General features: G+C 47.3%; 1 protein-coding gene across 3 annotated transcripts in view; it reads left to right on the plus strand.

Annotated features, from left to right (window-relative positions):
• CALN1 (calneuron 1) overlaps positions 1-26,766 on the plus strand; it is a 94,857-nt gene that overhangs the window by 46,408 nt on the left and 21,683 nt on the right. For all 3 annotated transcript variants that reach the window (XM_072353965.1, XM_072353967.1, XM_072353968.1), the window contains 2 exons: positions 5,667-5,810; positions 14,602-14,714. In XM_072353965.1, coding sequence (XP_072210066.1) covers positions 5,667-5,810; positions 14,602-14,714 — 257 coding nt within the window. The remainder of the gene's footprint in view (positions 1-5,666; positions 5,811-14,601; positions 14,715-26,766) is intronic.

The raw sequence follows: 26,766 nt of genomic DNA on the forward strand, positions 1-26,766 counted from the left end.
GACACCAGGATCATTTGGGGACAGACAGAAGGATGCTTCTCATCATCACCATTCTCTGGGTGCTGGTGACAAATGGATCTCTGCATGGCTGTTCCAAGCACATTATTCTGAATGGCAGGTGTGTGCACTTTAATATTGGGCAGTACTTTTTCAGCAGTGAGTACTCAAGCTTTTATTAAGCTCCTTTGCAAAGTCTATGGGAAGGCTGCAAGTGGTGGCAGAGATTGTGTTTCCTGAGTGGTTATTCCAGCCAGGAACACGTGAAGACTGCTCTAGCAGTGAGTGGGTACGGGATGCACATTATATGTATTAAATAAAAGAAGATGGGCAGCTGTTATCTCTACAACGTTAATGCGAGCCGTCCATCAGCAGTATTGAATCAAATCGCTCTCGGTCTCTGTGATTCTGCAGAGTAAGGCCTTAAGCTCATTACCTATTTATGACCGGCAAATATTTCATTTCTGATGATGAAGTGGATATTGATGTCAATGAAGTAAATCAGCAGCTCTCACATAATACAGGCTTACTTCTGGTGAGCTTGTTTTTGGGTTCAGCAATTCTCTGCGTGGCTCAGCTGTTCCCACGGTTGTATTTACTGAGCAGGAGTTGCCCTGATGTAGGGCAGCGTAATGGGAGGGGAAAAGTAATGGGGGTTGGAACCATGTGATCATTGGGGTTTCAACCCAAACTACTCAATGAATCTGTGTGTTGTAAGGGATGAGGGGAGGATATAGATTGTTTCTTAATAAAGAAGGGGGTATAGAAAGAGGAGACTGAGAACTGTTTGAAAAACATTAGAGATCAGTTCTCATTCTCGTATTTAGTAGTAGGTTTGTAATTGTAAACAGAAGTTGTGTGATGCATCTTAAGTTGATCTGCTTTCATACTGGTGACCTTTCACTGCTGGGAGTTGCTTCAGGTTTGTTGTTGTTGCCTTTAAATGAGGAATGAGTAATGCATTTTTCTCCTACTTACAACATCCTGGGTTGCAGCATTCCCAAAAAGCCTCACAGAAGCTCTGAGTCAGCTTGTAAATAGCCCTGCTGCACAGCCCTGGGCTGGGAAGGACCTCCCCCCATTGGGGGTCCCAGCGGTGGCTTTCACCAGCAGCACACCTGCCTAGAGCTGATTCAATGGCATTCCCCAGGGCTCAACAGTACTGCAGCCTTAGGTGCATTACTGACTCCACACCCATCTCCTGTGGGATGACAGCGATACGTGGTAGAATCTCACATGAAATGCTGAGACCTTTAGAGAAACGCTCTCCATCCAATGAATAGACATGAGGCACTTGCTGATGCAGCCAGCATCCATCCTGATGCTGCTATTTATAATGACTTGTTTGATTGTGGATGCTCAGAAAAAGAGGCTGCATGTTATGAGTTGTTTAGCTGAGAGATTGGAACCACAGAGCCAAGGATGCAGCAGGAGGACAGGAGACCTGGGCAAAGTTTTCTAGCGGTGATTGACAGATGATCCACGTCAGTGCATCGACATGTGAAGAATTAACATGAAATCATCATGGTGGTGGTTTTTTTTTCGCTGTGAGTGCTGATATACTTGGAGCCAACATTTATAGCCTGAATTGTTTTTCTTAATGTATAGAGGCATAGAAGCATAGGCTGGAAGAGGGGAAGCTGGTTCCTCCAGCTGGAGGTGACCTGTGTCCAGGATGGTTGAGGTTTGGAATACTGCAGTAGTTGTGTGTGTGTGTGTGTGTGTGTGTGTGTGTGTGTGTGTGTGTGTCTGCTCTCTGCATTCAGAAACTTTTTCTTCTAATTGCTGGGCTAAATTTGCACACATCCATTTGTTCTTGGACCAGTATCGCTTTTCACCTCAAATAGCTTTTCTCTGTCCTCTTCCTGCTGTCCTCACTGCTCTGCAGATGGAAATTAAAGGGCTCCCACAAGCTGACTCCTGCTTTTTTCTTCCCATCTCTGCTTCCTCCTCTGCACTGTTTCCTCCTCACCCTTCTTTCACTTTGAATTCATCCCTCCCTGTTCAGGATCAGCCTGTACCTTTCCCAGGCACTGGAAACTTGATTATTCAGTGCTGTGTATGGTCAGTGGCTGAAGTGTCAGTGGCTGGAGTGTCTGCTACCCCACGCATCCATTTGGGATGGAGCCCAACAGGAGCCCTGCTTGTCTCCTGGGTAAAATTCTAGCCACAGTAGGGAAATTTATAGGGAAGAGTGGAAGTTGCTGTTGTGCCAAGTTCTTCTGACAGCTGGCTTTCAGCACAGAGATTCCCTGCTGGCTCCGTGCGATACTGCAGGGCTCGGGCAATTACAAACCGCTCAGCATGCGCCATCCACAAAAGGATGCAGCCACATTTACAGAGCATCCTTGTGACGAGGAGTGTGACTGATGCTGTCCACATCGACCTATCCTTGCGGTGTACATCCTCCAGTATTCCCAATCCAGCCCCTGTTGCCTGCACTGAAAGCTTCCAGTACCTTGTAGTGGCAGATAGCCTTTATTGTTGTGCATTTCTATGGTAGCGATACGTTCCTGCAGGTTACTTGGCAAGTGTTGAATGTGTTTGGGAACATAACCACAGGAAATGTGATTTCCACAAATAATATTTTTACCATGGAAGGCAAAAAAAAAAACAACCACAGTCCTGCCAAACTGTGTATTAAAAGCCCAGTCCCTCCAAGGAGAAACAAGGCAGGGCACTTTGTTTTGAAGCAGACCTTTCCAAGCCAAGATACTCCACCAAGATGACGAGCAGTTTGCTTTCCCTCTTTCTGTAAGAATGCATCTGTCCAAGCTGCTGTAGAGCTGGGGCCAAGTGTTATTGGGTCTTAACCCCAAGCGTTTATACCCTGATCCCAGCAGCAGTGTTGGTCCACACATGGTTTTGGTGATGCTGCAGTGGGGCAGGTTGATGTGGTCTCAGGTTGCAGTGAAGTGCTTTGATTTGGGGATGCAGGACGGTTTTGCTGGGATTGGGGCTAACCAAGAGAAATGCTTTGACACTTTCAATTGAGATATTCTGGGAGGTGGGAAGGGGTGCGTTTCAATTAGGCTAAAAACGTAGATATTATGACACTTCGTTGTAGTTTGCAGCTAAACAGGGGTGTAAGAATAGCAGATGGAGGGATGGAACTTTCCATTTTCTCTATCAGGCGTAGTAGTTCCAAGTCTCACTGAACGCTTCACTCAAGGACGCGCTATTTGCAGCTTTTAGATCATTCAGTTTGTACTTTGGTGCCCAAAGTTGCAATTAAGCGAATGAGACGACTGGCAAGATGCATGGTGGTGGCATTCCTCCTCTTGTCATCCTAATGGAAATAACCATATAGGGCTCTGATAGTAATTGCTGTGTATTTAGGGTGCGGTAGTTACAGTGCAATCACAACATTTATTAGGGTGGTATTTATACCCAGTGAAGTCAACTGGAACCATCTGCAGTGCCTGAGGGTGGCTGGTGGACACTGGTGGCTCTGGCTGAATTTATCTCTTGGAGCATCATGATTCATCCTCACTCGGGAAGCCAAACAAGAAATAATGATGGTTGCCTTTAGTTACCAGCTGCAAGGAAATCATCAGCAAATAAGCCAATAAACCTGCAGCTGAACTTCGGGATCGGATGAGCTGGGGAAGTTGGGGGCAGAGCGCAGGGTCAACTCTCATGCACCTGAAGCAGCAGTGATTGCGGAGAGCTCTTAAGAATCAGTGCTTATTGATGTCCCAATGGGGGTGTAATCCAGGTACATGTGCCAATGCGGGACTGCTGAGGCACTATTGCTTTGGCACTTACTCCGTTGCTTTTCGTCTAAAAGATAAAACAGGGCTTTGTTCTCAATCAAGGTAAAACATCCCCATGCAGAGCAGCTCAAACTTTCTCCCAGGCCCAGGCAGCATCTCTGTTGAGAGATTCACTCTGTGGACGCATCCGTGCCCAGTTCTGAGCCAGGAGCATCAGTTGCCATGGCAACTTATTTGGAAAAAGTCATATGGGGAAAGTGCTGATGTATTTTTAGCTTTGGGTAATGAAATTTAACAGCTGGAAATGAAGGTGAGGGCCAGTCAGGGTGCTGTGGGTTTACAGGATGCTGTTTGGGTGGTGCTGGCAGGGCTGTGCTTGGGGTGGATGCTCAGCGTGTCAGAGGGGAAGGAATCACTGTAACAAGGAGCTGATAAGGAGGTGATGGTACATACAAAGATAAAGAGGAAGCACTGGCTGAGGTCGGAGCTGCTACGTGTACAGTGTATTCAGCCTATATAAATAGCTCTGCAAATATACCTCTGCACGAGGGGTATTTATAGGCTGGGAGTGGAAGAAGTTCTGTTTGGGGTTGGGTGTCAGTGTGTGAAGGATGTCTCGCTTATCAGAGAGGTGTGGAGCAGAGCTGGAATTCAAGTGGGGGGACCCTTCAGTCCTCCAGCTGAGGTTCAGATGTTGTTGTGCACCTTCTGAAATCAGTGTATGTGCAGGGAACGCTTGTTGGACTGGCACTCAGATCCCCACTGTGAAGCCTCAGCACTGATGTGGTTTATTTGTATAATTTGGATCAGTCTAAACTTTTCTGAAGGTAGATTCATATTTTATGTTCTAAAACACTTCCTCGGCTCCCTGCAGTATTTTTAGTTTGTGTCTTCAGCTGTCAGAAGTTTATTTTAAAAATAATTGATTTTGAGGTAGTATTTACTGCGCTTTAGCTTTCAGCACATCATATGAAAATAGATTTCACTACAGCTGGCAGTGTCTGATGGGATTTGTTCCTACTCCAAAGGCTCTCTGCGTTCCATCCCAGCACTTTGAGCCACGTCGGCTCCGAGCAGCCCCAGCACCTCTCCGTACCACTGAGATGAGGTGGATCCAGTGGTTCAGTCTAAGGCAGCCACAGCTGATTTTTAGCTACACCCATAGTGTAGGTGTTACAGATCCGGCAGGGCTGGGATCTGGGCTGTACCAGGGGGTGTCAGTGCAGAAGGGGGATATGCCAGAATTAAAAAGCAAACCAAAGTCAGATGTCAGAAGCCGAGCCAGGCTGCGGGAGAATGATGGAAGTGATTCCCTTGATGCCGTCAGCGTTTTTATTGATCCGAGGCTGTTTATTGCTGTAAAACAGTTGTACATTAGAGAGGAGCTGGGGAGAAGGAGAGATGGAAATTGCCTAGGTTTGGTTTAAAAGACGTACACCCACCTTTGTGGTGCTTGGAGAACTGGCTGCAGAGCCCCGCAGGGGATGCACCCAACTGCTGCTGTTGTGCAGTTGTGCTGGAAGGAAGTCAGAGCCTGCAAAGACCTGGAGCAATGCTGCCTGCCTTGCAGACATGCTGAGGCATGGGGTAGGGCTGCTGGAGGAGCCCAAGGCAGGGCAGTGCTTTCCAGTGGAGCAGGGTGGCTTTCAGGGCAGATGCTGTAGAAGGGAGGGAGATCCATCTGTGATGAATACTGAGTCTTGCAGTGATGCTTAGCAGGGAAAATGAGTGTTTGTGCTGTTGTACATGTCTATCTGCATACAGAGGTGTGAGTATATGCTTCGATGATCATGTCACTACATTAGATATCATTACATTGACTTGAAATGATCAAATATGCCACATTCGCATTAGGAAAGGCAATATATGCTGCTTCTTCATCCCGTGTGCACAGACATTGATGAGAATGTCTGCCACCATAATAACTCTCCTCTCCTTTCTTCTCCTTTGCAGAAATCCGTGAAGCTTTCCGTGTGCTGGACAGGGATGGGAATGGCTTTATCTCCAAGCAGGAGCTGGGCATGGCCATGCGCTCATTGGGGTACATGCCCAGCGAGGTGGAGCTGGCGATCATCATGCAACGCCTGGACATGGATGGTGAGTCCTCACTGCTTACTGGGATGTGACTTGGGCACCTTGCAAGCAGCGTGATCCTGGGGTGCTCACTGCTTCTTGTGAGTGAAAGATATTGTGGATGGGAGTAGTGCTGCGCCGTAATGAAATGTTGCTGGGTTTTGATGGAGAAGTTTAGGAGGGTGAAATGATTTTGAGGAACGTCCTGCTGTGAGAGCTCCTCAAACCATTACCGAGAGGTAATAAAAGAAACAGAACCCACCATTAACGGGAACAACAAAAAAATGCAGCATCAGGATGCTAGAGCCAGGGGGGACTTGTTAACTGCCGCAAAGCTGCAATCAGAGCAGAGCACAATGAGCGGGCTGCCTTTAAAATGTCCTTGGTTGGAGCAGGAGGGATGCTGTCCTGGTGCAGAGAGCTGGGATGCAGATCCAGCCTTCTTCCTCTGATATAGCAGAGTGAAAGCATGGAGCAAAGGGAGATGGCACTACACCAGATGCAGACCTGGACTAATGGGGAGTGCTGGGTGTGTTGATGTGACACCAGCATCCTTGGGGAACCACTAGGAACAGAGCCCCAGGGAGGTGGTGACAGCTGAGACATCCCTGGGGGGCACACAGGAGCAGAATGTCCCCTGGGGGATGCAGGGCACCACTGTGTTCATCAGGCAGGGGGTGGTGAGAACCTCCTCCAGGGAGTTTAGAGGCTGTCCTGCAGGGAGATGCACACACACACCCCAGCGGATGGAGATGTTCGTATTTGAGGTGATCTTTCCTGAAAGAGGAGAAAAAAAATCAATCACTTTTTAAAGCATTTTGCCCAGATGTTGCTGTTTGCACCTTGTTATGCTACGGCCTTTCCTAAGCAGGCCAGGTGACTTCTCTTTAGACTTCACAAAGGCCAGACTCAGCGCGGCGCCAACTCACGGGGTCTTTTACTGCAACTCTGTGCTCTTCTGGAAAAAGAGTGCTGTGCGCTTGGCTCTCCATCCTGATTCATCTCCAGTTATTCCCTAACTCTCAATCTCACAGACTTGAGACTTTGGCTCCTTTCCCTCTGCACTCCGGGACCTGTAACCGAGAGGTGGAGTTACAATGTGGAGTAATGGGCTGCAGATGGAAGGTGTTGAATTCCTGTCCGAGGGCTTTCAGAAAGCTCAGCTTGCTTCCTGCCAAGGTGGGGGTGATCCCCCTCTCTCTCCTCCAGGGACACAATGTGGGGATGATGGGTGTTGCTTTGGGTCTGCATCCCGTTGACCTGCTGCTGCAGCAATTGGAGCAGGAGCTTAGGGACCAGGACACAAAGCTGTGACGTGGGGAGGCTGCGTGGGCCAGACATTAAGACAGCGTTGGGGAATGGGAAATTCCTTAGGCACTGAGCGAATAGGGGGATGTTATGTGAAAGATTTACCTTGCCTGCAAGTTGAATTAATACCATTCGGCTTGAATTAATATTACGTGGCTTATGACTGCTTTCTCTCTGGTGGGTTGTCTTGGATTTTTATCTTGACTTGTCTGGATTTTTTGCTGTGATTTCACAGTGAGGACCAGCAACAGCTCCCACCTTCCTTACACACTACATATGAACATCATTCAGTAGCAGGGCTTGAACACAGCGAGCCCTGGGGTGTCACACATACCCCACGCTCCCAAGGACAGCCTGACCCCATATACTCCACTGTAGGGCTGCAGAGCTTTTCCTCCCCTTCAGAGTCCCATGGGCAGTGGAACCAGCAGAGGGGCAGCCGTCCTCTTGCACACCCCACATAAGTTACGAGGTGCTGGCAGTTTGTGCAGCCAGACGGCCGATCTCCACGCAGGGCTGCTGCCAGTGTCTGCTAATAATGAGGTAATACAATTGGCAGCGCTTCGTGGTTCATGCAAACCAGTCTGACCGAACCTAGTTGCAAAGCATGTGGTTTTCATCAGGTGTTACCTTGGGATCGAGTTCGCCTTGCAGGATGGCAGGGTGTCTGCCGGGGATTTTTTTAACTGATGGTATTCTAATATCAAGCGATTAGAGCTGCTCTGAGTCTGGGTTTCCTTGCACGCTCTGCAGGAAGGAGGGTCAGGATGTGGGGTGGCAAAACGATGGGAGCTGGGTGGACAAAGCGCCTTGCAGTGTGCTGGAGTGCTTTAATGGGTGTGTGTAGCTAATAGAATGGGAGCATTTCACACCTGTATGTCACCTCCTGCCAGAAGGGATCTCACCCAGCTCAGTAATTAACACAGGGCTCAGCTCCAGAGCTGCCCATGGACAGGGGACAGGTGGCAGCATCCTCTGCTTCCCCAGCAACATTTTCAGAGTCCCAACCAACTCCCAAAGGGTAATTTCCTTTCAAGTATTGCAGGTTCCACGAACGATGGATGTGATAATGTTGCAGGTGTGTTGAGCTGTGTACCAGCCCTTGTGGTGATGAGTGGAAATGAGAGTAACAAGTCAATTTGCCCATGGGGATGGTCGGTGGGGTGTTGCCAAAGATGCTCAACAGCTTCTGAATGTCCTCCAGGAGGAGCAGAGGGGATTCATGCCCATAGGAACCATGGGGATATGGCTGTCCTGTGCCATGAAGACAGTGGAGCACTTGGGTTACTCGTGCATTGAGCTTTGATGCCATGATGCAAGGTCACTCCTTGGAAATGCATTGGATACTGTTGTGGTATCCAGTGTGTTTCCAAATAGTGCCTTCTCTGCCTTGTGTTCCTCCCTCGCTGTTCTGTAAGGGTTGCTCCAGCCAGATGGGGGGAAACTGCAGCTGCCATTGGGAGAAATAGTTCAGCTGGAACAAAAACTGGGTTAGGGTGAAAAATGAGAATACACTTGGAATACTTCAAGGTCTCCAGGGAAAGCTTATAAATCATCAGAAATCCCCTTTCATGAACTACTGGAAGGTGCTGTAGCATTGCTGTGATGGAAGAGAGAAAGGGACTGAAATGAAACAGAAGGCAAAGGGTTGTTCGAAGCAATTCTCCTCTCTTTGGGGGAGGAAGGGGAGGAAGGGTGTTTCCATTGCTCCAAGCGTGATTCACATCAGACCAGAGCTTTGTTACATCTTATTAGAGGTGATGTGTGTGACTATTTGCCAGCAGAAGGCTGTTTGGGATAGGTGGGCATCTCTCCAGCGGTTGTGCCTTATAGGGACATGGTGTTTTATTTTACACCTGGAAGTAGAGGCTGGGTTTTACTTTATACCCTTGATTTTCTTCATCCTCGGACATAATGAGGTATTGCATGGATATAAACACTGCGGACTCCGAGAGGTGCGTACGTTTCTGTCTCCAATCTGGAGGATGACCTGAAATGTTCTGTCAGTTGGTGGAAAACAGAATATTTTAAATATTTATTTGCTGGCAAAGTGATTTTTGGTTTTTTTTTTTCCCCCATATCCTTCCTATTGGCAGTAATGCTAATAAAAATGCAGAGAAATGGCACATTAAATGTGTTGCCTTATTCAAGATGCCTCCTCTTTAAGCAGACTTTAGCAATAAAATAGATGAATGTGTGACTTAAGTGTCAAACTGTTTCGTTACAACATCAGACACTTTCATCCACGGAATAAAATAAGCACTCCATGTACTAATTAGAGGAGCAGCTGGTTTTCAGTACCCTGGGAAAATAACTTCAGGCTAACAAAAAAAACTACCCAGTGCGTCAAATTGTTTGTTATAGTACAAATAGGAAATACTTTGATCAAGCGGAAGACAAGGCAGCTCCATCAGTGTACAAGCGAGCTACCTGCTACCTTATTGTCACGTTATGTGATACGTCAGTGGGAACAGCAAAACTGCAGCTTCCTCTTCAGCAATTAAAATCAATGTTAATCCCAAATTGAAATTCGGAATGTTCCATAGCCAGCTCAGGAGGGCTCTTTGTGGAGCTATCTGTGCTGCCCCTTGGTGGCCTCTAGGGATGGTGTTCAAGGTGTCCCCCTAAACCTCTTCTTGCTGTTGTATTGCTGTTGGCTTGGGGTAGGTTTGCTCACTGATGAATCTTTGCCTGCTCAGATTGGCCTGTAGTGCCCAGTGTGTATTTTTCTGCTATTTTATACGTGCGTACTTTGTTAGGGGATATTAGAGAGACTCTACAAACCTCCATGGGGAATGCAAACAGGAGATAGGTGTCACACTTCTCCACCATGGGGAGTGCTGGTACATCCCATGCCCATGGACAGTCAGGTGAGGGAGCACCTGCCTGTGTTATCATTGCCCAGGTTACCTTATGAGCACGTGCAATGACACAGAGTGGGATGGAGTCACTGCAGCGAGCTGTTAGGAGAATAAAAATAAACAGGAGTGTTGTGCACGCCCGGGACCCGAGCTGCAAGTGACTAGCTCATTAACTTTAAATATATCACCTAGCTGTGCTCTGGAGGTCAAATGCAAGGGATAAAAAAGTCTGAATACTTATCAGTCTACACACAGCACATCCTCATCTCTATTTAAATGCATGCATCACTCCGATGCCATGGCAGGACACTTTGCAGGAAGAGAAGGAATCTGGTTATCCTGAGCCTGACTGGGGTGATGATTTCTTTAGGAAGCACTCAGGTCTTTAATGCAGGAGGCTCCGAAAGTGATGCAAGTTTCTTTTCTGTCCTTGTGTATGGGCAATGCAGTCCATGTGCATTTTTTTCCTCTCTCTTTTCCTGTCACCTCTCCTGCTGCCTTTTTCCCAGCCCAATAAATATTTCATTGCTCCCTCCAAGGCAGCCACTTCAGCCAGGGACCTTCAGACAGACAGCAGTGGCTGAAGGCAGAGGGTCAGGGCTCTCCCATGGGATGCAGGGCACAGGGGTTCACACTGCTGCTCTGCTTAGCATTTAATTACATCTTCAAGTCAGTAGAGCTCTCTGGCAGGGCTGTTTGCAGGCAACCAGTGAAGCTCAGCATCTCTAGTGAATGGTGGTAACTTGAGTTCTCCTTGGCCTGGAGATGTGACAGCACCATGCTGACACAAATGGGTTGGGATTGAAGGCACAGAGCCTATTTCTCAGAGACTGGGACACCCCTCCTTAGGACACTTGAGTCCGAAGCACCTTCCCTTGGGCTGCAGTGGCTGGGAGGGCTGGGAAAGAGCTGGATTTCCCAGCTCCACACTGCTCTCACCTGCTGCTCCATGGTTGTCCTTGGTGGGTGCTGGACCTCGGGTTCCCCATAGATGTCAGAGCATTTCCATCTGAACTTACCCCAAGGCCTTTCAGCACCCAGTGAGCCAACATTTAGCACTGCAGCTTTGGTGAGAGTGCTGAGCAGGCAGCAGGTCCAGGTTGTCATGCTGTCCATGCATGGTCATGGGGGTGGTCAGTGGGGTTCTGCAGGACCCTAAGACATGTCTGGGTACCTTCAGGAGTAATTAGCCAGGCTTGTATGATTACTTCAGGGCTGCTGGCAGTGCATCTTGTTGCTACTCCTTTCTATTATCACATCTGCGTGTTTTTTTTGGTAGAATGGAGTCGTTGCCTTGCAGCAAGTCGACCTTTGTGGGTATCTGGAAGCACTTAGCGCCCAGCTGATGCAAACAGGCTGGTAATGATAAGCAGATCTAATTCATCTCTGACGGTGCAGCCAGTGATGTTCTGAGTCATATTTTTTAGTCATGCAAGGTTCAGGCACATGATTGCTAACCCCCTTCTTGCACAGTGGCATTAATGCCAGGATTAAATGGAAGTATTAAGCAGAAAGAGGAATATTAGGGCATAGTTGCGTGTAAGTAAGGAAGTGGTTTATAAAGCAAGGTGAAGCTGAGCTCTGGTGTTGTGCTGAGGTCACCAATGTAGTGACCATCAGGAGAGAGGTAGCTTGGGGACCTACACAGAGGGATTGGGACTCCAGGATTGCTGGAATGGCAGCATTCAAGGCTTGCTGGCTGGGCCATGGGAGGGAACCAGGGAATATAAGAGCGGCTCCAGCCTGGCTTTGTCTTCCCTTCCTCTCAGCCCTTAACACCAACCCTGAGTTCATTTCTGTTCAGGAATTATTCAAGCTGCACATTGCTCACTCCGAATATAAACCACATCTGTAGGCATAGGAATGCCAAACGTGGGGATGACTCGCATCCAGTGCAGATCCTGGAACAGATGCTCAGCGCAGACATCACACATGAGCTTGTAGTGCACTGTGTGACTTAGAGGGGGAGGAGAGCATCTATTGAGTATACATGGCAAATCTCAGGCTGCATGCACCTGGAAGGTGGTGGGTGTCCTCAGTGTTTTCAGATCCTATAGGAGTTTGGGTATAGGGCATTGTGTTGTTATGGAGAGCAACCTATGCATCCTTACTTTACATGCAGATTCAGAGCCTATGTGCTGTTATTTTACAGTGTTTTCTTCTGGCTGTTGAATATTGTGAGAGGAATTGTCAGCCAAAATTGTGAGTTCTCTTTCCTGATATTCTGGTGCTGCGGTCTCCTGAGATGCTGATGGTGGGAAGGTTTGCTTTCTGCAGCTTAAAATTAACGCTAAGGGGGTATCTCTACCAGAGAGAGTGTTATGGGGTCTTGTTTCCTTGCTAGTTAGTGGTTTTAATTGAAAAAATAGTCAATAAGGGAATAATGCATTTGCGATGGCATCTTTCTTCTGAGGCCATGGCAAGTGCTATAATTAAGCTGATAATTAAACCCCATGAAGTTAGTTATGAACGCTGGCAAAGGCACAGGGAAGTCATGAGCAAGGGTTTACCCAGAGCCTTGTTCTGAGCCAGCTGCAGACCTGGCACCTGCTTCCTCTGAGTCACGTGTAGGACTCCCTGTCCTCTGTGCATGAAGTGACATTGTAGAAAGCTCCAACTGAATCGCTCAATGTTTTGGGGTCAGGTATGGATAGACCTAATATATGCACGGGCAGGTAATGGGATCTCTTCAAAATGCAAATTGTTTTCTTGCTAATCTGGCTAATTTCTTCAACCCAATTTGCATCGTAGCATACGTTGTTCTTACTGCCTTTGCCTTGAAGTGATGCACTGCAATGCAAATTGCCCCGAACCCACTGTCACCTTGCATTACCTTCCCCAAACTGATCCACCGTGCTGTGACTGATGCAATCCGACTTGATGTCATAAACTGATGTCTCCCATGGGGAAAGCAGAAGGAGCGCAGCTTCCCAGAGCCCATAAATGTTTTAAGGAATGCCTTTCCAAGTGATGGGGTCCCAACCTCTTTCCTTTCCTGCTTAATAACCTGCTCCAGAAATGAGCTCCATCATGCAGAGTTCAGCCCTGCAGAGCCCTAGAGCTCCAGCAGTTGGATGGGGTCTTCTTGAGTGTTAGAGGATCAAAGCTATTCTGAATCCCTGCTGTTTTTTTTTCCCTCATAGCCCCCATTGCTGGGTATTTTTGTGGAGACAAGAGCAATTACGGGCAGAGCCTTTCAGTGTGTAGATATCCTTGTTCTGGCAAAGGAGCGCTTTGACTGTGCTTATTTTCACTTTGTGTTTCTGCGAAGATAAGGATGCGGAGAGATTTCAATCAGCGGCGCGTCTGCTCAGATCAAGCATATGAAATATAATAAAAGGGACTGATAGCGAGCAGCGTGCGGTGCAGGCGCTGAGGCTGTCACACGGGGCTGCTGCAGGTGCTGCAGTCAATAGTGACATTTTAATAGTAGCCCTCGCATCGATCTGCTTTGGTCTGATGGTTTTAGACACGTTTCACACCTGGTAATTTGGAACGGTAGCTCCATGGAGAGGTGGATCCAGTCAGTTTCAGCTGAATTTAAGTTAAAACAACCCCGAGAAGTCCTGTGGTTGGTGGTTCTGCTTCCAGACTTGAAGGTGAGCTCATAAATCTGCCCGTATCTTTATGCACCTGTATCTGCCTCACTGGAACAGGCTGCCCAAGGAGGCTGTGGATGCCCCATCCCTGCAGGCATTCAAGGCCAGGCTGGATGTGGCTCTGGTTGCTGGTTGGTGACCCTGCACACAGCAGGGGGTTGGGACTGGATGATCTTTGAGGTCCTTTTCAACCCAGGGCATTCTATGATCAACTGGTCTAATGGTACATGGAAGGATATATCCAGAGAGAGATGGAGAAACCAAGAGGTGTATGGGCACTGAGCTGCTCTATTAGCTTCAACAGGCACAAATATCCCTTTATTTCCTCTTTCTTTCCTCTTTTTGCTATTTTCATTAAGCACCACAGAAGTTCTACAAGGGAAAAGCTATATTTGATATAACGCTTGGCCATACTTCAGGCAGCCACATGCCTCATTTACAAAACATACAATGTACTGCCGGGGCTTGGGACTGCATAGGCTCAGTTCATTAATGGCAGGAGCAGTCTCCTCTCCCCACTAATGGCAATGAAGCTGTGTCTCCTCTGCCTGCTCTGCATGCTGAGCACACAGGGCTTTTAAGAGACGGATGCTGATGGAAAGCTGAAATGAAATGCCTGGTGGATTTGTAATAGTCTGGCTCTTCCCTCTGCGTTCACTCCCTTCCTCTGGAGGATGGGGTTGGCCTTGTAAAAGCTTTACAGAGACCTGGCTCTTTAGCAGCTCTTTAAAGGAAGAGTCCTGGTAGCGCTAATGGTGGAAACGGTGGGGTTTTGAGATGTGACTTGCTTGTAAACTCAGCAGGGCTGGAGAATGGTCTGTTCATCTCTATCTGTGCATCACCTGTTCCTGTCTTCAGGTGTGGGTGTGCTGCAGTGTGGGCCGTTCACTGGCATAAGAGCAAATTTGGGTCTGCACACACCATGAAGTTGATGAAGCCACCGTGCTCATATGGGTTCACGATGTGCTGCAGATCCAGGGCAGCCTGTTGGACATTGGTACTAAGTGGTATTTGGGTGAAAACACTGATCGTTTTCTTTCATTCCAGGGGATGGCCAGGTTGATTTTGATGAATTTATGACTATTCTGGGACCTAAGCTGGTATCATCGGAAGGCAGAGATGGCTTCCTGGGAAACACAATAGACAGCATATTCTGGCAGGTAAGTGCTGACTTTTTACAGTGCAACTTTATCCGACTATCATTAGTTTGCAGAAGTGATTTGTTAGAGAGCACGGGGTGTTTTCCTAAAAGTGAGTGCTTGTGTAGATGTTACTTTGGACTCCCTCACTGTGAGACAGGGAGCAGGTAGAAGTGGTGGAAGAATGGGAGGGAGGAGGAGAGAATGCATGGAAGAGGCTTGAAATAATAAAGGAATGGTGCGTCCATCCTAATGCAAGTGTTGCCCACAGAGTGATGGTCGGCCAAGGAGAAGCAGGATTGGGCTGAGACTTGTGTTAGAGGGAGGTGGAGGAGGAGGACATGGAGGGTCTCTTGGATGTATTCGCCTTCTGTGATTTCCTATGGGGACTTTAAATTGAGTCATGTCAGTCTGTTAGAGGTAGATAACTCCTGCTTTCTCAGGTAGCAGCGATCAGTTCTGCTCCAGTTAGAATGGCTCTCTGGGTCCCTCAGCCTGGCTGGCAGCTGTTTACAGGGAGGGAGGGGGTAATCATCCCTGCAAACACTGTTTCAGGCCAAGTCAATATAGACCCATGATATCAGGAGAGCTGAGGAAACATTGACTTCCTCTTATCGCACGAAGTCTGTCTTTCCTGAGTGAGATGAAGCATGCACAAAGCACTGTTCTGCATAGAGCATCCCCAGGTGCTGTTTCAGAATGCTTTTCTTATCCTCATGCTGACTGTTGGTGATGAGAACTAGGATGTACCCATATGCTGACATCTTGAGCTGCCATTGGAAGCAGCTTTTCCTAAAAGGGTAGAAAAGGACCTGGGCACCTGCTGAGCACCAAGGTGTCTGTGAGGCAGCAATGTGCCCTTGGACAGAGGAGCCTGACCGAATCATGGGCACACCTTGCAGAGCATCTATCCCCTTCCCTCTCCATTTTTAGCCCTCTGTATTGGTTAAGCATCCCTTGCTTTGCCACCCTCTCTAAGCTGCTCCTGCTGGACTTCACGCTTGGTGCCTTGAAGCCGGTTGTTGATGATGCATAGGCATTGACATGCAGTGATGTGGTTGCCATTGCATGCTCACAGAGACACTACTTGATTAATTTTGGGGCACGAGAATTTGTTTTCCCAGGGCTCAGGGAATATTTGAGAGCAGTTCCAGCTGTGTGCTCTGAGGGCTGTGTTTTGTACAGATGGGTTTCCAGTGCGTGACCATTCAGGTCTGCAAAGCACTTTAGATCAAGAGCATTACGGGAAGTGCAAACATTGCTGCTGGTAAATATTAGCTCTTTTTTGGGGCAAACAAAATCCAAATCAGTCCACCGTGTCCTGCCATTCTCAGAAAGAGGGATAAAAAGAGAGGGCAAGAACTGAATGTTCGTATTCAGTTACAGTTTTTGCCTAGATTTTTTGTTTTATGAGTACAAAAACCTGCTGAATGTCTTTGAGGTCTTTGCTCAGATTGGATTTTAGGGAAGCTATTTCCTCAGAAGGAGTGGTGCTGCAGTGGCACAGCTGCCCAGGGAGGAGGGTCACCATCCCTAGAGGTGCTCTAGAACCATGGAGATGTGGCACTGAGGGACGTGGTTATGGCCATGGTGGGGTTGGACTTAGTGGTCGTAGAGATCTTTTCCTACCTTAATGATGCTATGGTTCCACGACCTCAAGGAGCAGGTGTGAAATAGTTTGCACAGTGCATAGTGTAGTGGATGTACAGTCTTAGGGGGTAAGCAACAGGAGCAAGAGTAATAATAATCTTGAATTTGAGGCTTTTAATTAAAATAAAGCTCTCTGACTTGGCTAAAATGCATTTTGAAGGCAGAACAAGCCTGAATGGTTAAAGAACGGGGCTGCATTTGCATTGCTTGCAGAACAAACTCTGTCCCCAGCAGCAATGATGAGGTTGTTTTATAGAGTCAATACTTTGCACAGGGATCATTTAAGAAGCAAACTGCTGCCTGCAATTTGTTTCTGTCTTCCTATGCTGCGTGCACATGGAAGCTACAGGGAGCATCATTTCAGCTGGTGCTGACACATCACCCCAGCAAGGATATCCAGAAGCTTTGTCTTGTGCTCGGGGCCGGCACTGTATCATCCGCTCATCGCCTTTGATATCACCCTGTATAATTTACTGGCTCTCAGAAGGAGGCTGCTTGTTTTGGGATAAATAAGTCTGCTTTTCAGGAGCAGGATGACCAGAATACCAACATGATGCTTCTGGCTGGGAGAAGATACTGCTTGGAGATCTCCTTGGTTTTCCACTGTAGAACTGTCTTGCAGTTTTGGAGGGCTGGAGGAGGAGAGACAGGTCCTCATGATTTCTAGGCTTGGGAAAATCTTTTCTTCAGTTTTCTATGAACTCTGGCGGGTGAGCAAAGCCCCCCCCCACCCATACAAGGAATGAGAGCTAGCCAGGGACAGCCCAGAGAGAGCACAGCACTTGCTCCATCTTGAGCATTTTATTCTGTGCATGCTGCAAAAGCAAAACAAGGGCCACATGCAGCAGTGCAGGATTGCATCTAGCATTGGCTGGGGAGGGAGTGCAGGAAGCTGGCTGCAAACATGGCAGAGCAGGGAGACGTGCTGGGATGGGACACGAAGGTCTCGTCCTCCCAGCACGGCTGCTGATGCTTAATGACTTGCTGGGAACTGCCCATCCGTAATCTGTTTTCAGTTGTCACTGCAAATGCAACAGCATCCCGGGGGAGAGATCTGGGCTTTCATGATCTGGTCAATCAATTAGTGCTTTAATAGAGTGAAATGAAGGAGAAAATGTGTGGGAACCTCGATGGCACAGGGCAGGGTATGGAGATGCTTGGCAGGCAGTGGTGTGGGAGGGAAGGCAAGGAACGAGGCTGTGTCAGAGTGAGCAGAGTGTGCCTCTGGCTGGAGCTTTTCTCTCTGCAAAGGTGGTTTTGTGTAGAGAAGGATTTCTTCCTGCAAAGTCCTGCAGTTGTTATAAATACCTCATGCCGTTTCTCCCTGTACAAGAGGTTTCTCCACTTCTCCCCACAAAGAGGTGAATATGATGATGGCAAACCCTCCGTGTGCAGTTTCGGGATGCTGCCAAACCACAGGAGGATTTCACATCTTGCACCATTATTGTCTGCTGGTGTGAGCTGCCTTGCTGCAAATACCCCTGGACTTCAGGATTTCAGCTGCTGCTGTTACAGCCTTCTAAAGGATCACAGGACAGGAAAAAGGGCTAGGGTTGGTTTAAAACAGGCCTCGTGGTGATGATCTGTTTCTTTTTCCCTAACAAATGTTCATTTTGGGATAGTAATCAACACAGTGACCTGCCTCCAAATCCTGGTTTTCAGCAGACAAAAATTAGGAATATTTCATTGAGGTTTAAAAAAGAAAAAGAACAAGAGGGAAGAATGGGAAAAAGGACATTCCATCACTCACAGGCAAAAACAAGCAGACAAAAAGTGTTGGCAACTGTTAACAGCAAACAGACGTGTTTATAAGGAAAAAAAATGACCTTTTTATGCAAAAGAAAAGCTTAAAAAAGCACCCTAACCTTGTTAAAAATGCAACTGAAGGGCTGCAGAGGACCATGGCAGGTGCCCAGATGTCCATCAGCTGTGACAGGGTGAGCCCAGAGTGGCCCTGCCGGGTGCCCTGGTTGCTGTGATGCTGCAGATGCACGGGGTCTGTAGAGCTGGTAGTTTTGATGTAGGCTTCAGTGCTGTATGGAAATCTGCTGTTAGCATCACTGCTGAGTAACATGTGACGCTATGAGGTGGTAATTAGAACAAACAATTGAGTAACCCAGTAGATTTGCTCACAGTTAAGATGTATCAGGGTGCAAGTTGTTGGCCAAGCTTACGACAGAAGTCTAGAACAAGCCAAGAAAGCCAATGGAGGTATTAAATACATGTGAAATTGGTGAGATGGAGAGATGCCTTCAGTTGTTTGATGTCTCAGTGCTGAGAAGGGAGATAAGCCAGAATGATACACAGATTTCACAGCGCCAATGGAAGGGCTGCCATTTTCAGAGCAGAATGCAGAAGTGAGATGGGGAAAAAAGTAATAATGTAAGAATGATTTGCATGGTTTTTCTACTCTTGCTGAGCGAGTTTAGATGTTTTTCCCCCGAAGGCTGCTTGCCCAGGGGATGATTAGTACAGCATGTTGCTGTCAGTCCGTCAGCTCTCCCCGCGTGCTTCAATCCCTTCCAACTTTTGGGAGTGACAGAGCAATGAAAAGACAAATGAAATAAATTGATGCTTTTTAGGGGAGAGGAATCTGAAAAGAGCTGTCACGGAGGCAGACAGGCTGCACGTAGGTGCTGGATTTCAGGGCTTTTGGGAACAGTGATCTTCCATAGAAATAAACCCATGCACCTCAGATGCCAGTGCATGGGAGCACGTGTACCATTGGTGTAAGGAAACAGCAGGACTATAAGTAGCATAGTATAGGATTTGTGTCTAGCTGGTGTGTGGGTTCATGCTGTCACAAAACAGGCTTGTATGCTGGGTCATAATACATCCTTTCCCCAATGCTGGCTTCTTCCTGCTACCTATCAGCTGCATCCTTGGATATTTCTGGTGCCACATCCCTATTGCGGGCTGCGTGTAAAACTCTGCTGAAGTCAGAAACACTCCTGTACTTACTCAAATAGCCTTCAATAGACTGCAGCTCTTCTTCCTACCGACATTCAGAAGTACTCGAATCCCAAGGGCAGTTTCGGAGCTAAAGTGGAATGTATTATATTTGTAGAACCAAGCGATGATGAAGTCCTTCAGGAATTGCTGGTTCGTTCAGAAAGGTGCACTGGAGTTCTGCAGAAAGGGAATGTGTTGTTGTTTAGTTAACTTTGCAACTCATTCTTGAGCACGTTTTCCTCCCTTGCAGCAGTGAATTGTTCTCTCTGCTGCCTTCCTGTGGATCTCCCTGGTTTCCCATGATCCATATTCTGAGGGATAATCACTTAGTTCTCTGACAGCCCTTCTCTTCGTGCTGGGTGTCACTGGGTTCCTTCTGGCTGTGGCCAATGACGATGAGGGCTGTGTGTGACAGGACCTGGGCAGGGAGGGGTATGGAAGGATAGAGCCCATCCAAACTCTTCCCATCTCTGTATGGGCCGGTCTGATTGCTGTAGAAAGAGCTGGTTGCTGATTGCTGTAGAGGAATTAAATTAGGCGAGTTAAAAGCCTGTATCAATCACCGTCATGCATACTTGCATATGAAGCGTAGACGCAAAAGGTTTATGGTAATCAACATGGAGTGGCTGATTAGAGTCCATTAAAATGCACTAGAAAAAAAATCTAATCCGCTCTCCACTTCCACCTGGGCTTTTTTCTGCCTGTTTGATAACTGCTGCTGCCTACAGTTACCCCCCCCCCTTAACAAAGTGCCCCAGCATCAGACACTTTGCTGCTGGTACCACAAAACTGAGCACTTCCCCAGGTGGCCCTGGGCTGGGACAGCATTGTCACAAGCAGTTGTTGCATGCCTTACCTCAAGGGCACTCCATAGAATCATAGATTCATTAAGGTTGGAAAAGAACACAAAGATCATCAAATCCAACCATTGACCTGTTTGGAGCCAAGCGGTGTAACCACCCAAGCAGTGAATGTTCAGTGGTGCTCATTGGAATGAATGTGATGCTCCTGCAGAGTAGAAAACCCAAACCAGCGTAGTAATTACATCCAAAATAATCAATACTGAAGAATCTGTGATATGAAAGTCAGTTGGCAGAACTTCCCCTGTGAGGATGAATAAAATATTTGGTTATGAGAACTTTAACTGGGGTTCGTACAGGGTGTTGTAACCTGAAGACCTGGAGCTGGAGGTTCAAAGCCTCTGTTGCTGCAGGGCTGAAAATGTTTCTTGATAATAAGTGACAAAGTAAAGAGTGGGAAGAAGGTCCAGCTAATGGAAAATAAGACCAAACACAAATAGATCCATAAATTTGAAGCAAACTATTACTGAAGTGGAAGTCAGAAGTGGAAAGCCATAATATTGGAGATGGGCTCAGGCCCTAATGGCTGGAATTAGATTTTAGAATCTCTTGAATTGCTGGATCATAACGATAAGAAAGGCGTTAATTTAGATGTTGATTGAAAATAGTCTACAATGGCAAAGAACAAAGTCAAGGTGTTTCAAGCCAAATGCTTTATATTTACCAAATAGGAGGCTCTTTTGGCTGTAATGACAATCCAATTGGATTTGGAGAGGCAGTAATATTATATCTTCATCTGAGGTCACTGGGGGCGGCTGCATGATGGAGTCTCGGTTGCTTTCAGTATGAATAAGACATTTACAGACTTTGAGATCTGACTTAAAATATCTCTGACAATAAAAAGGTGACATTCTTTGCAGTATGATGAACTCTATGATTCATAAGTCTCTCTCCTCTTTGGAATGGGGTAGGGTACCTAAGCTTGATGTATTTCCTGTGTTCCTATCTAGAAAATGTGCGAGTTTTTTTCTATCTATAGTGGTGGGTAACAGCCCTTGCTCAAAGCGAGGTACAGTTTTTAGGGTGATGGGGCCACATTTGGAAAGGCAAAGCATTCTGGTGAGCACCCCTCTGTCAGAAATCAGTCTGCGAGACACTCGTCATGTAACATAATCCCACGAGCAGATGCTGTCGAAGTAATTAGCTGTGCTGCTAGATGAAAGGCGCGTGCTGAATTGTGCTAAGATTGCCTGCTTCTTCACTGTAATTGCTAAAATACAGCAATGCAAAGGCAGGAGCTTTGGCTATTGCTTTGGGAAGTTATTTCTGCACGGCTCAGGGGAGAAGTAAATCAGTTAATGGTTTTAATTAGCAATCTTTTCATGTCTTCCCCTCATTGTCCACGAGGAGCTCTGCAGAGACGATGCTTCTCTTAGATTGCAGAGGCCTGCAGCACTTGCCTCGCTGGCTTTGCTTTGCAGCCCTATACAAGGGACAAACGTGCTCTTCTTATCCCAATGGACCTGGGGATCTCCTTGGGGTTCTGGTCCATATGTTGGTCCCCTGTGGCAGAACGTGTGTCTGGGTGTGCTTCTCATAGCTCTGCTACTTCTCTTATTTCCCTTACACCATTTCTTGGAGGTATTCAAGAACCGTGGAGATGTGACACTGAGGGATGTGGTTATGGGGCCTGGTGGGGTGGGTTGGGGTTGGACCAGGTCATGTTAGTGGTCTTTTCCAACCTTAATGGTTTGGAGATTCTTATGATCTCGTATCTGGGTGTGTGAGGAATCAGCAGAAAAGAGTCAACTCTTTGAAAGGGCAGATAACAGCAGGGGAAGGGGAAATGGTTTTAAGTTGAAGGAGGGAAGATTTAGGTTGGATGTCAGGGGGAAGTTCTTTACTATGAGAGCAGTGAGGTGCTGGAACAGCTGCACAGAGAGGCTGTGGATGCCCCGTCCATCCCTGGAGGTGTTCAAGGCCAGGTTGGATGGGGCAATGGGCAGCCTGGGCTGGTATTAAATGTGGAGGTTGAAGGCCCTTTTTGCAGCAGGGGGGTTGGAGATTCATGACCCTTGGGGTCCTTTCCAACCCAAGCTAGTCTATGATTCTATGACTCTTTCTGTATGTCTGTGCAGCAAACAGAAATTTAAGGTCTCCCGGAGCACTGCCTCAATGTGTAATAAGGTACCAAGGGAGCACGACTTCTGAAATCCCTGTAACCATCTTATCACACAGGCAGAACTGGCGGTTGTTCTTAGAATGTGATCAGATCAGCAAGATAAACTTTTAATTAAATTAGGATGACTCTCGGTTTCGATGCGTTCTCCAGCTTTCACGCTTCCTGAGAACAAACCCCATAGAATCTGAGCAGGTTTGTGGTGCCGAGGGACGAAGGATTTGCTGTCCCCATCCCAGGTGAGGTGGCACAGGAGGGACAGGCTGCAGCCCCAGCGGGCGGTGGAAGTGTAAGCGATGTCCCTGTGGGGGCTAATGAATGAGGTCATCTGCCTGCTGCTCTGGTGGCACTGGCTCAAAAGCTCCTGAAGCCACCTCTCTCAGTGTCACCTGTTAAACACCCAACAGTACATGCCTATCAGCCTTAGGAGCACTGGAACAGCCCAGGATTTTAGGAAGGAATTCGAGTGGCTGCAGTGCTGCAATGTCTCTAAGATGTGCAGAGGTCAGGCAGGTTTAGCCCGGAGCAGAACTCAGTTGTGAAGCTCACGTGGCTCTGGCACACACCCCAGGCTGTCACTGCTTTGGCAGCATCAGAAGCAAACTCCTTCCTGCTGAAAGAACCATTTCCCTGAGCCCTGGACCAGCCCAGCCTATTGTATTCCCAGCCTTCACCCCTGCCTGCCTTCATTAACCCTTCACTAGCCCTTCACATCCCCACACTTAGCAGCTTTCCTTGCACCAAGAGCTCTTAGCATAGACGGCATGGATTTAATGCTGGCGTGTGCGTCTTCCTTTCCCCATCTGTTTTATTAATTGCATCTGATTTACTTCAGAGCAAAACTCTCATCCTAATGAAACCAGAGATGATGTTCCCTAGGAACAAAGAGACATCAGGCTCCTGATTCCAGGTTGTCCGTGGTGTGGATAATTGGGAATCATTGCAAGCGTGCTGTGTGTGTGTATGTACGTTTTTGCTATGATGAATGACCTCTTCCAGCAGTACTGCAGTCACAGGTTACACATGCTGTGAGTAAATGCTGTGGCTCTGGCTGTTGAAAAGCCAATTGTCCCCATCTAAAGCCTTTGGCTGTACATCCCAGCAGCTGTGAGCAGCAAAGGGTGTGAAAAGCCATCGTTTTAAAGCCATCAGAAGTGATAACATAAAAAAGAACAATTGTTAGACAGCGCTGCATTGTGTCATTGCAAACACCAAAACACGCAGCTTCTGCTGCCTCTGTACTTCCAGCATTTGCCTTGAGCAGGATAGGAAGTGCAATGCCAGTGTTCACCCATCTCCCAGCAGGCAGAGGAGGGCTTTGCCACCTTGCCTTCTTCCCAGCAGAGCACCCAGAGTGCGTTGTATTCCTTTGACCAACCTCTTGTTCTACCAGGAAGCTTTGGTTGCAGGGGAAAAAAACAAACACTGCGCGTGCGCAGCTCTGATTTTTGTTGCTGGCTCTTGAGGGTAAGTGCTGCCTTTGTGATGTTCCTTAAATCCAACCCTGCTGAGATCAATCAATACCTTGTTGAAATGTGTGTCAAGCAATTTCAGATGAACAAAACAACGCTGGCACGTGGTTTGCTTTCTGCTGTAGCACCTTCCTTAGCCTGGGCTGGAGCTGCCGCACAGGGAGGCTTGCACAGTCCTCCTCCCAACCTTTTTGCAGAGCATTTTGCTGCTTTGCTTTGCTGTTTGGGCGCGTTTTCCTACTGCTCTGGCTGAGATTTCTTCTATCTCGGGTTTATTTTTGTGTGTGTGTGGAATTGTGTATGAAGTAAGTGGTTCTCAGAAGGGTTGCCAAGCAGGGAAATGGTCTCAGATAATCATAAAAGTTATACAAACAGGTCCCCTCCCAATCCTCCGCCGTTATTTTCCTGCATACACACTGAGAATGCAAAAATCAACTTATTTGCTAAGCTTTCAGTCCTGATTTCATGATTTTATGTTTGGCTTTTATGTATGTAATGGCTGTTTTCCACTTTCACAGCACCAACAAAAAAATCATTTCACGACCCGCTCCTATTTTCTTCTTGCCTATTTCCAGTCTAGTCAAACTCAGCAATGAAACAGCTGTGAGTTCAGATGTGAGTGTGATCACAGCCCCATGTGGGACATGGAGGGAATTTCAGACCTGCTGCACTGAATCTGAGGCAGTAACTAAAGATCATATCAAGATGTTGCCCCTTTGCTGACCAAAGATACGTGTGCCAAAATGGCACTCAACAATCTGGTTTTCTCCTTGTATTTTCTGTGGGAAAACTGAATTTTAGTCTAAGTATTAAATGGCGTATTTTCAAAGGAGAATTATTTTGGAAACCCATAAACTTTGAGATGTTCTGACTGAACGGATGGCTCAGGTTGGATTCTCATGCAGGAGGGTGGTGAGTCCATGGCAGTGCTGCCCAGAGCTGTGGGTGCCCCATCCCTGCAGGTGTCCCAGGCCATGGATGGGCCCTGGGCAGCCTCAGCTGGGGGGCACCCAGCTCACAGCATGAGTTGGAACTGGATGATCATTAAGATCCCTTCCAACTTAGGCCATTCTGTAGCTCTATGATAATACAGCATGATAAGATGAATGGTTTGTGTCAGTGATCTCTCCTATCCATTCATGGAGGAGGCAAAACAATCCAGATTTCTATGGGTAATTGCACAGAAAGGAGCAGCTGGTGTCAGGTTTTCCTGCTTGTTGTCAACAAGAAAAATAATTTCCTCTGAGCATTAAGATACTCTTCACTCCTCTCGGCAGGAAAAGGGCACAGTTCTCCAATGTGTTTGCTTGGCTCAACAGTTCATGGATCCAAATAGAATGTAGAGCGTAGTGTGCTGAAAAGATCTCAGTAAAATCCAGATGTGTCCTCAAAGTCAGTGCGTGGATTCTCTGCCTGTCAAGGTAGCTCATTCCTTAAATAGCACAGAAGGCCACTCTGTCATCAAAGTCTTCTTCACAGCAGAACTGCTGCCCAGAACGATGCACAACTTGTGATACACTGTGGTGGTGGTAGCTCTTCCTGCACTGCCTGACCATACCTTGGTTCATTCCTGGCTTCGTTCAGCCTGACACCAACTGATTTTCCCCCCACCAAACCAGGAGTTGGACTCATTAATCCTTATGGGTCTCTTCCAATGCAGGGTGTTAATAATTCTGTCCTGTGTTAAACAAGATGCAGTTCTTAACTCCAGGCTGGGAGAAGAAAGTTGCTGTTCTTGTTGCTTATAATCTAGTACCCATTTTCTATGACAAAAATAAGGAAGCTCTGAGTGGCACTCAACCTTTTCCATATCGGGTGTCTTTTGAGTTCTGAGCTGGTTGTTACCAGCTCAGGAATGAGATCTTCAAGTTATTTATAACAGATAGATCCGTGCGAATGTCAGCTCAACCCTCAGCACTAGTCAAAACAGCAAGAGGGAAGATATGAAGGTTTCAGAAAGGAACGGTGAAAGAAACAGAGCTCGTCATTGTGAGCAAGTGTGGCACTCACATCTTGGGTGCTGCTGGGTTCTGCTCCTTCACATCTTAAAAGGGAAGTGCTGGAGTCAGAGAACTTACAGAGAATGGCAAGGAGAAAGGTCACAGAGCCCAGTTTGTGACTCGTCAACCAGGAGAGGTGGGAAGATGTATAACTGTGAGGGTTGTGTTAGGAGTCTGAAGGTTGGTGAATGGATATGGGCACGAATGGGAGGATAGAAAGCAGAATTGGCATCAGTGTTGGCACTGTGACTGGGATCCCATAGCTCTGCCATGATTCCTCCTGTGCTGCTTTCTCCAGTGATGTGCAGCTCTGCCCAGTAAGTAAAAGGAAAGATCGCAAGGCTGAATTTCACCCACAGACTACAAATCACACATTTCACAGCCAACAGCCATTCTCACTGCTGAACAGATTGGAGATGGCTCCTACTACTGGCAACAAGGATAACATGCAAAGCATTTGCCAAGAGATACTGGCAGAGCAGGGGCTGCAGATCAGGGCCCAGACCTGTAGGTGATCCTGTAGTAGTCAAGTCCAAAGTCTAATTTGTCCATTTTAAAGGCTGCATGGAGGTTTATGTTCGTTTAAACTGAAGCTGTCAGGCTTTCAGAGGACTAAGCAAACAGACTCCACTTTGGAGACAGAGACCTCATGTCATCTTCCTCACTGTGAAGGCTTCTTTGGAAAGCTCTTTTCATTCCGAGCAAGAAGGCTTTCAGTGTACTCTGTCTAGCTTCTTATTGCTTCCCTCTGTATGTTACTGATTAGAACTAGGGCTTAATGGGCACCGAGCATTCAGCTGAGAAGTTTCAGGTTACCTGGCTTGTGGTGCAACAGGAGGCCACGCAGCACTGCTCACCCAGTTGACAACCCATTGGAACTTGGCAGAAGGTTCTGAATATTGGCTGCTTTGTTACCACAGGTGGAGCCATTTGAAGAGCCTGAAACACTTCTCATTAAACTCAACGGGCTTGAACAGTGCATTATGGAGGCACCTTCCTTTTTTCTCTCTTCACTTTTAT

Source organism: Excalfactoria chinensis, chromosome 19, assembly GCF_039878825.1.
Source record: "Excalfactoria chinensis isolate bCotChi1 chromosome 19, bCotChi1.hap2, whole genome shotgun sequence".
NCBI lineage: Eukaryota > Metazoa > Chordata > Aves > Galliformes > Phasianidae > Excalfactoria > Excalfactoria chinensis.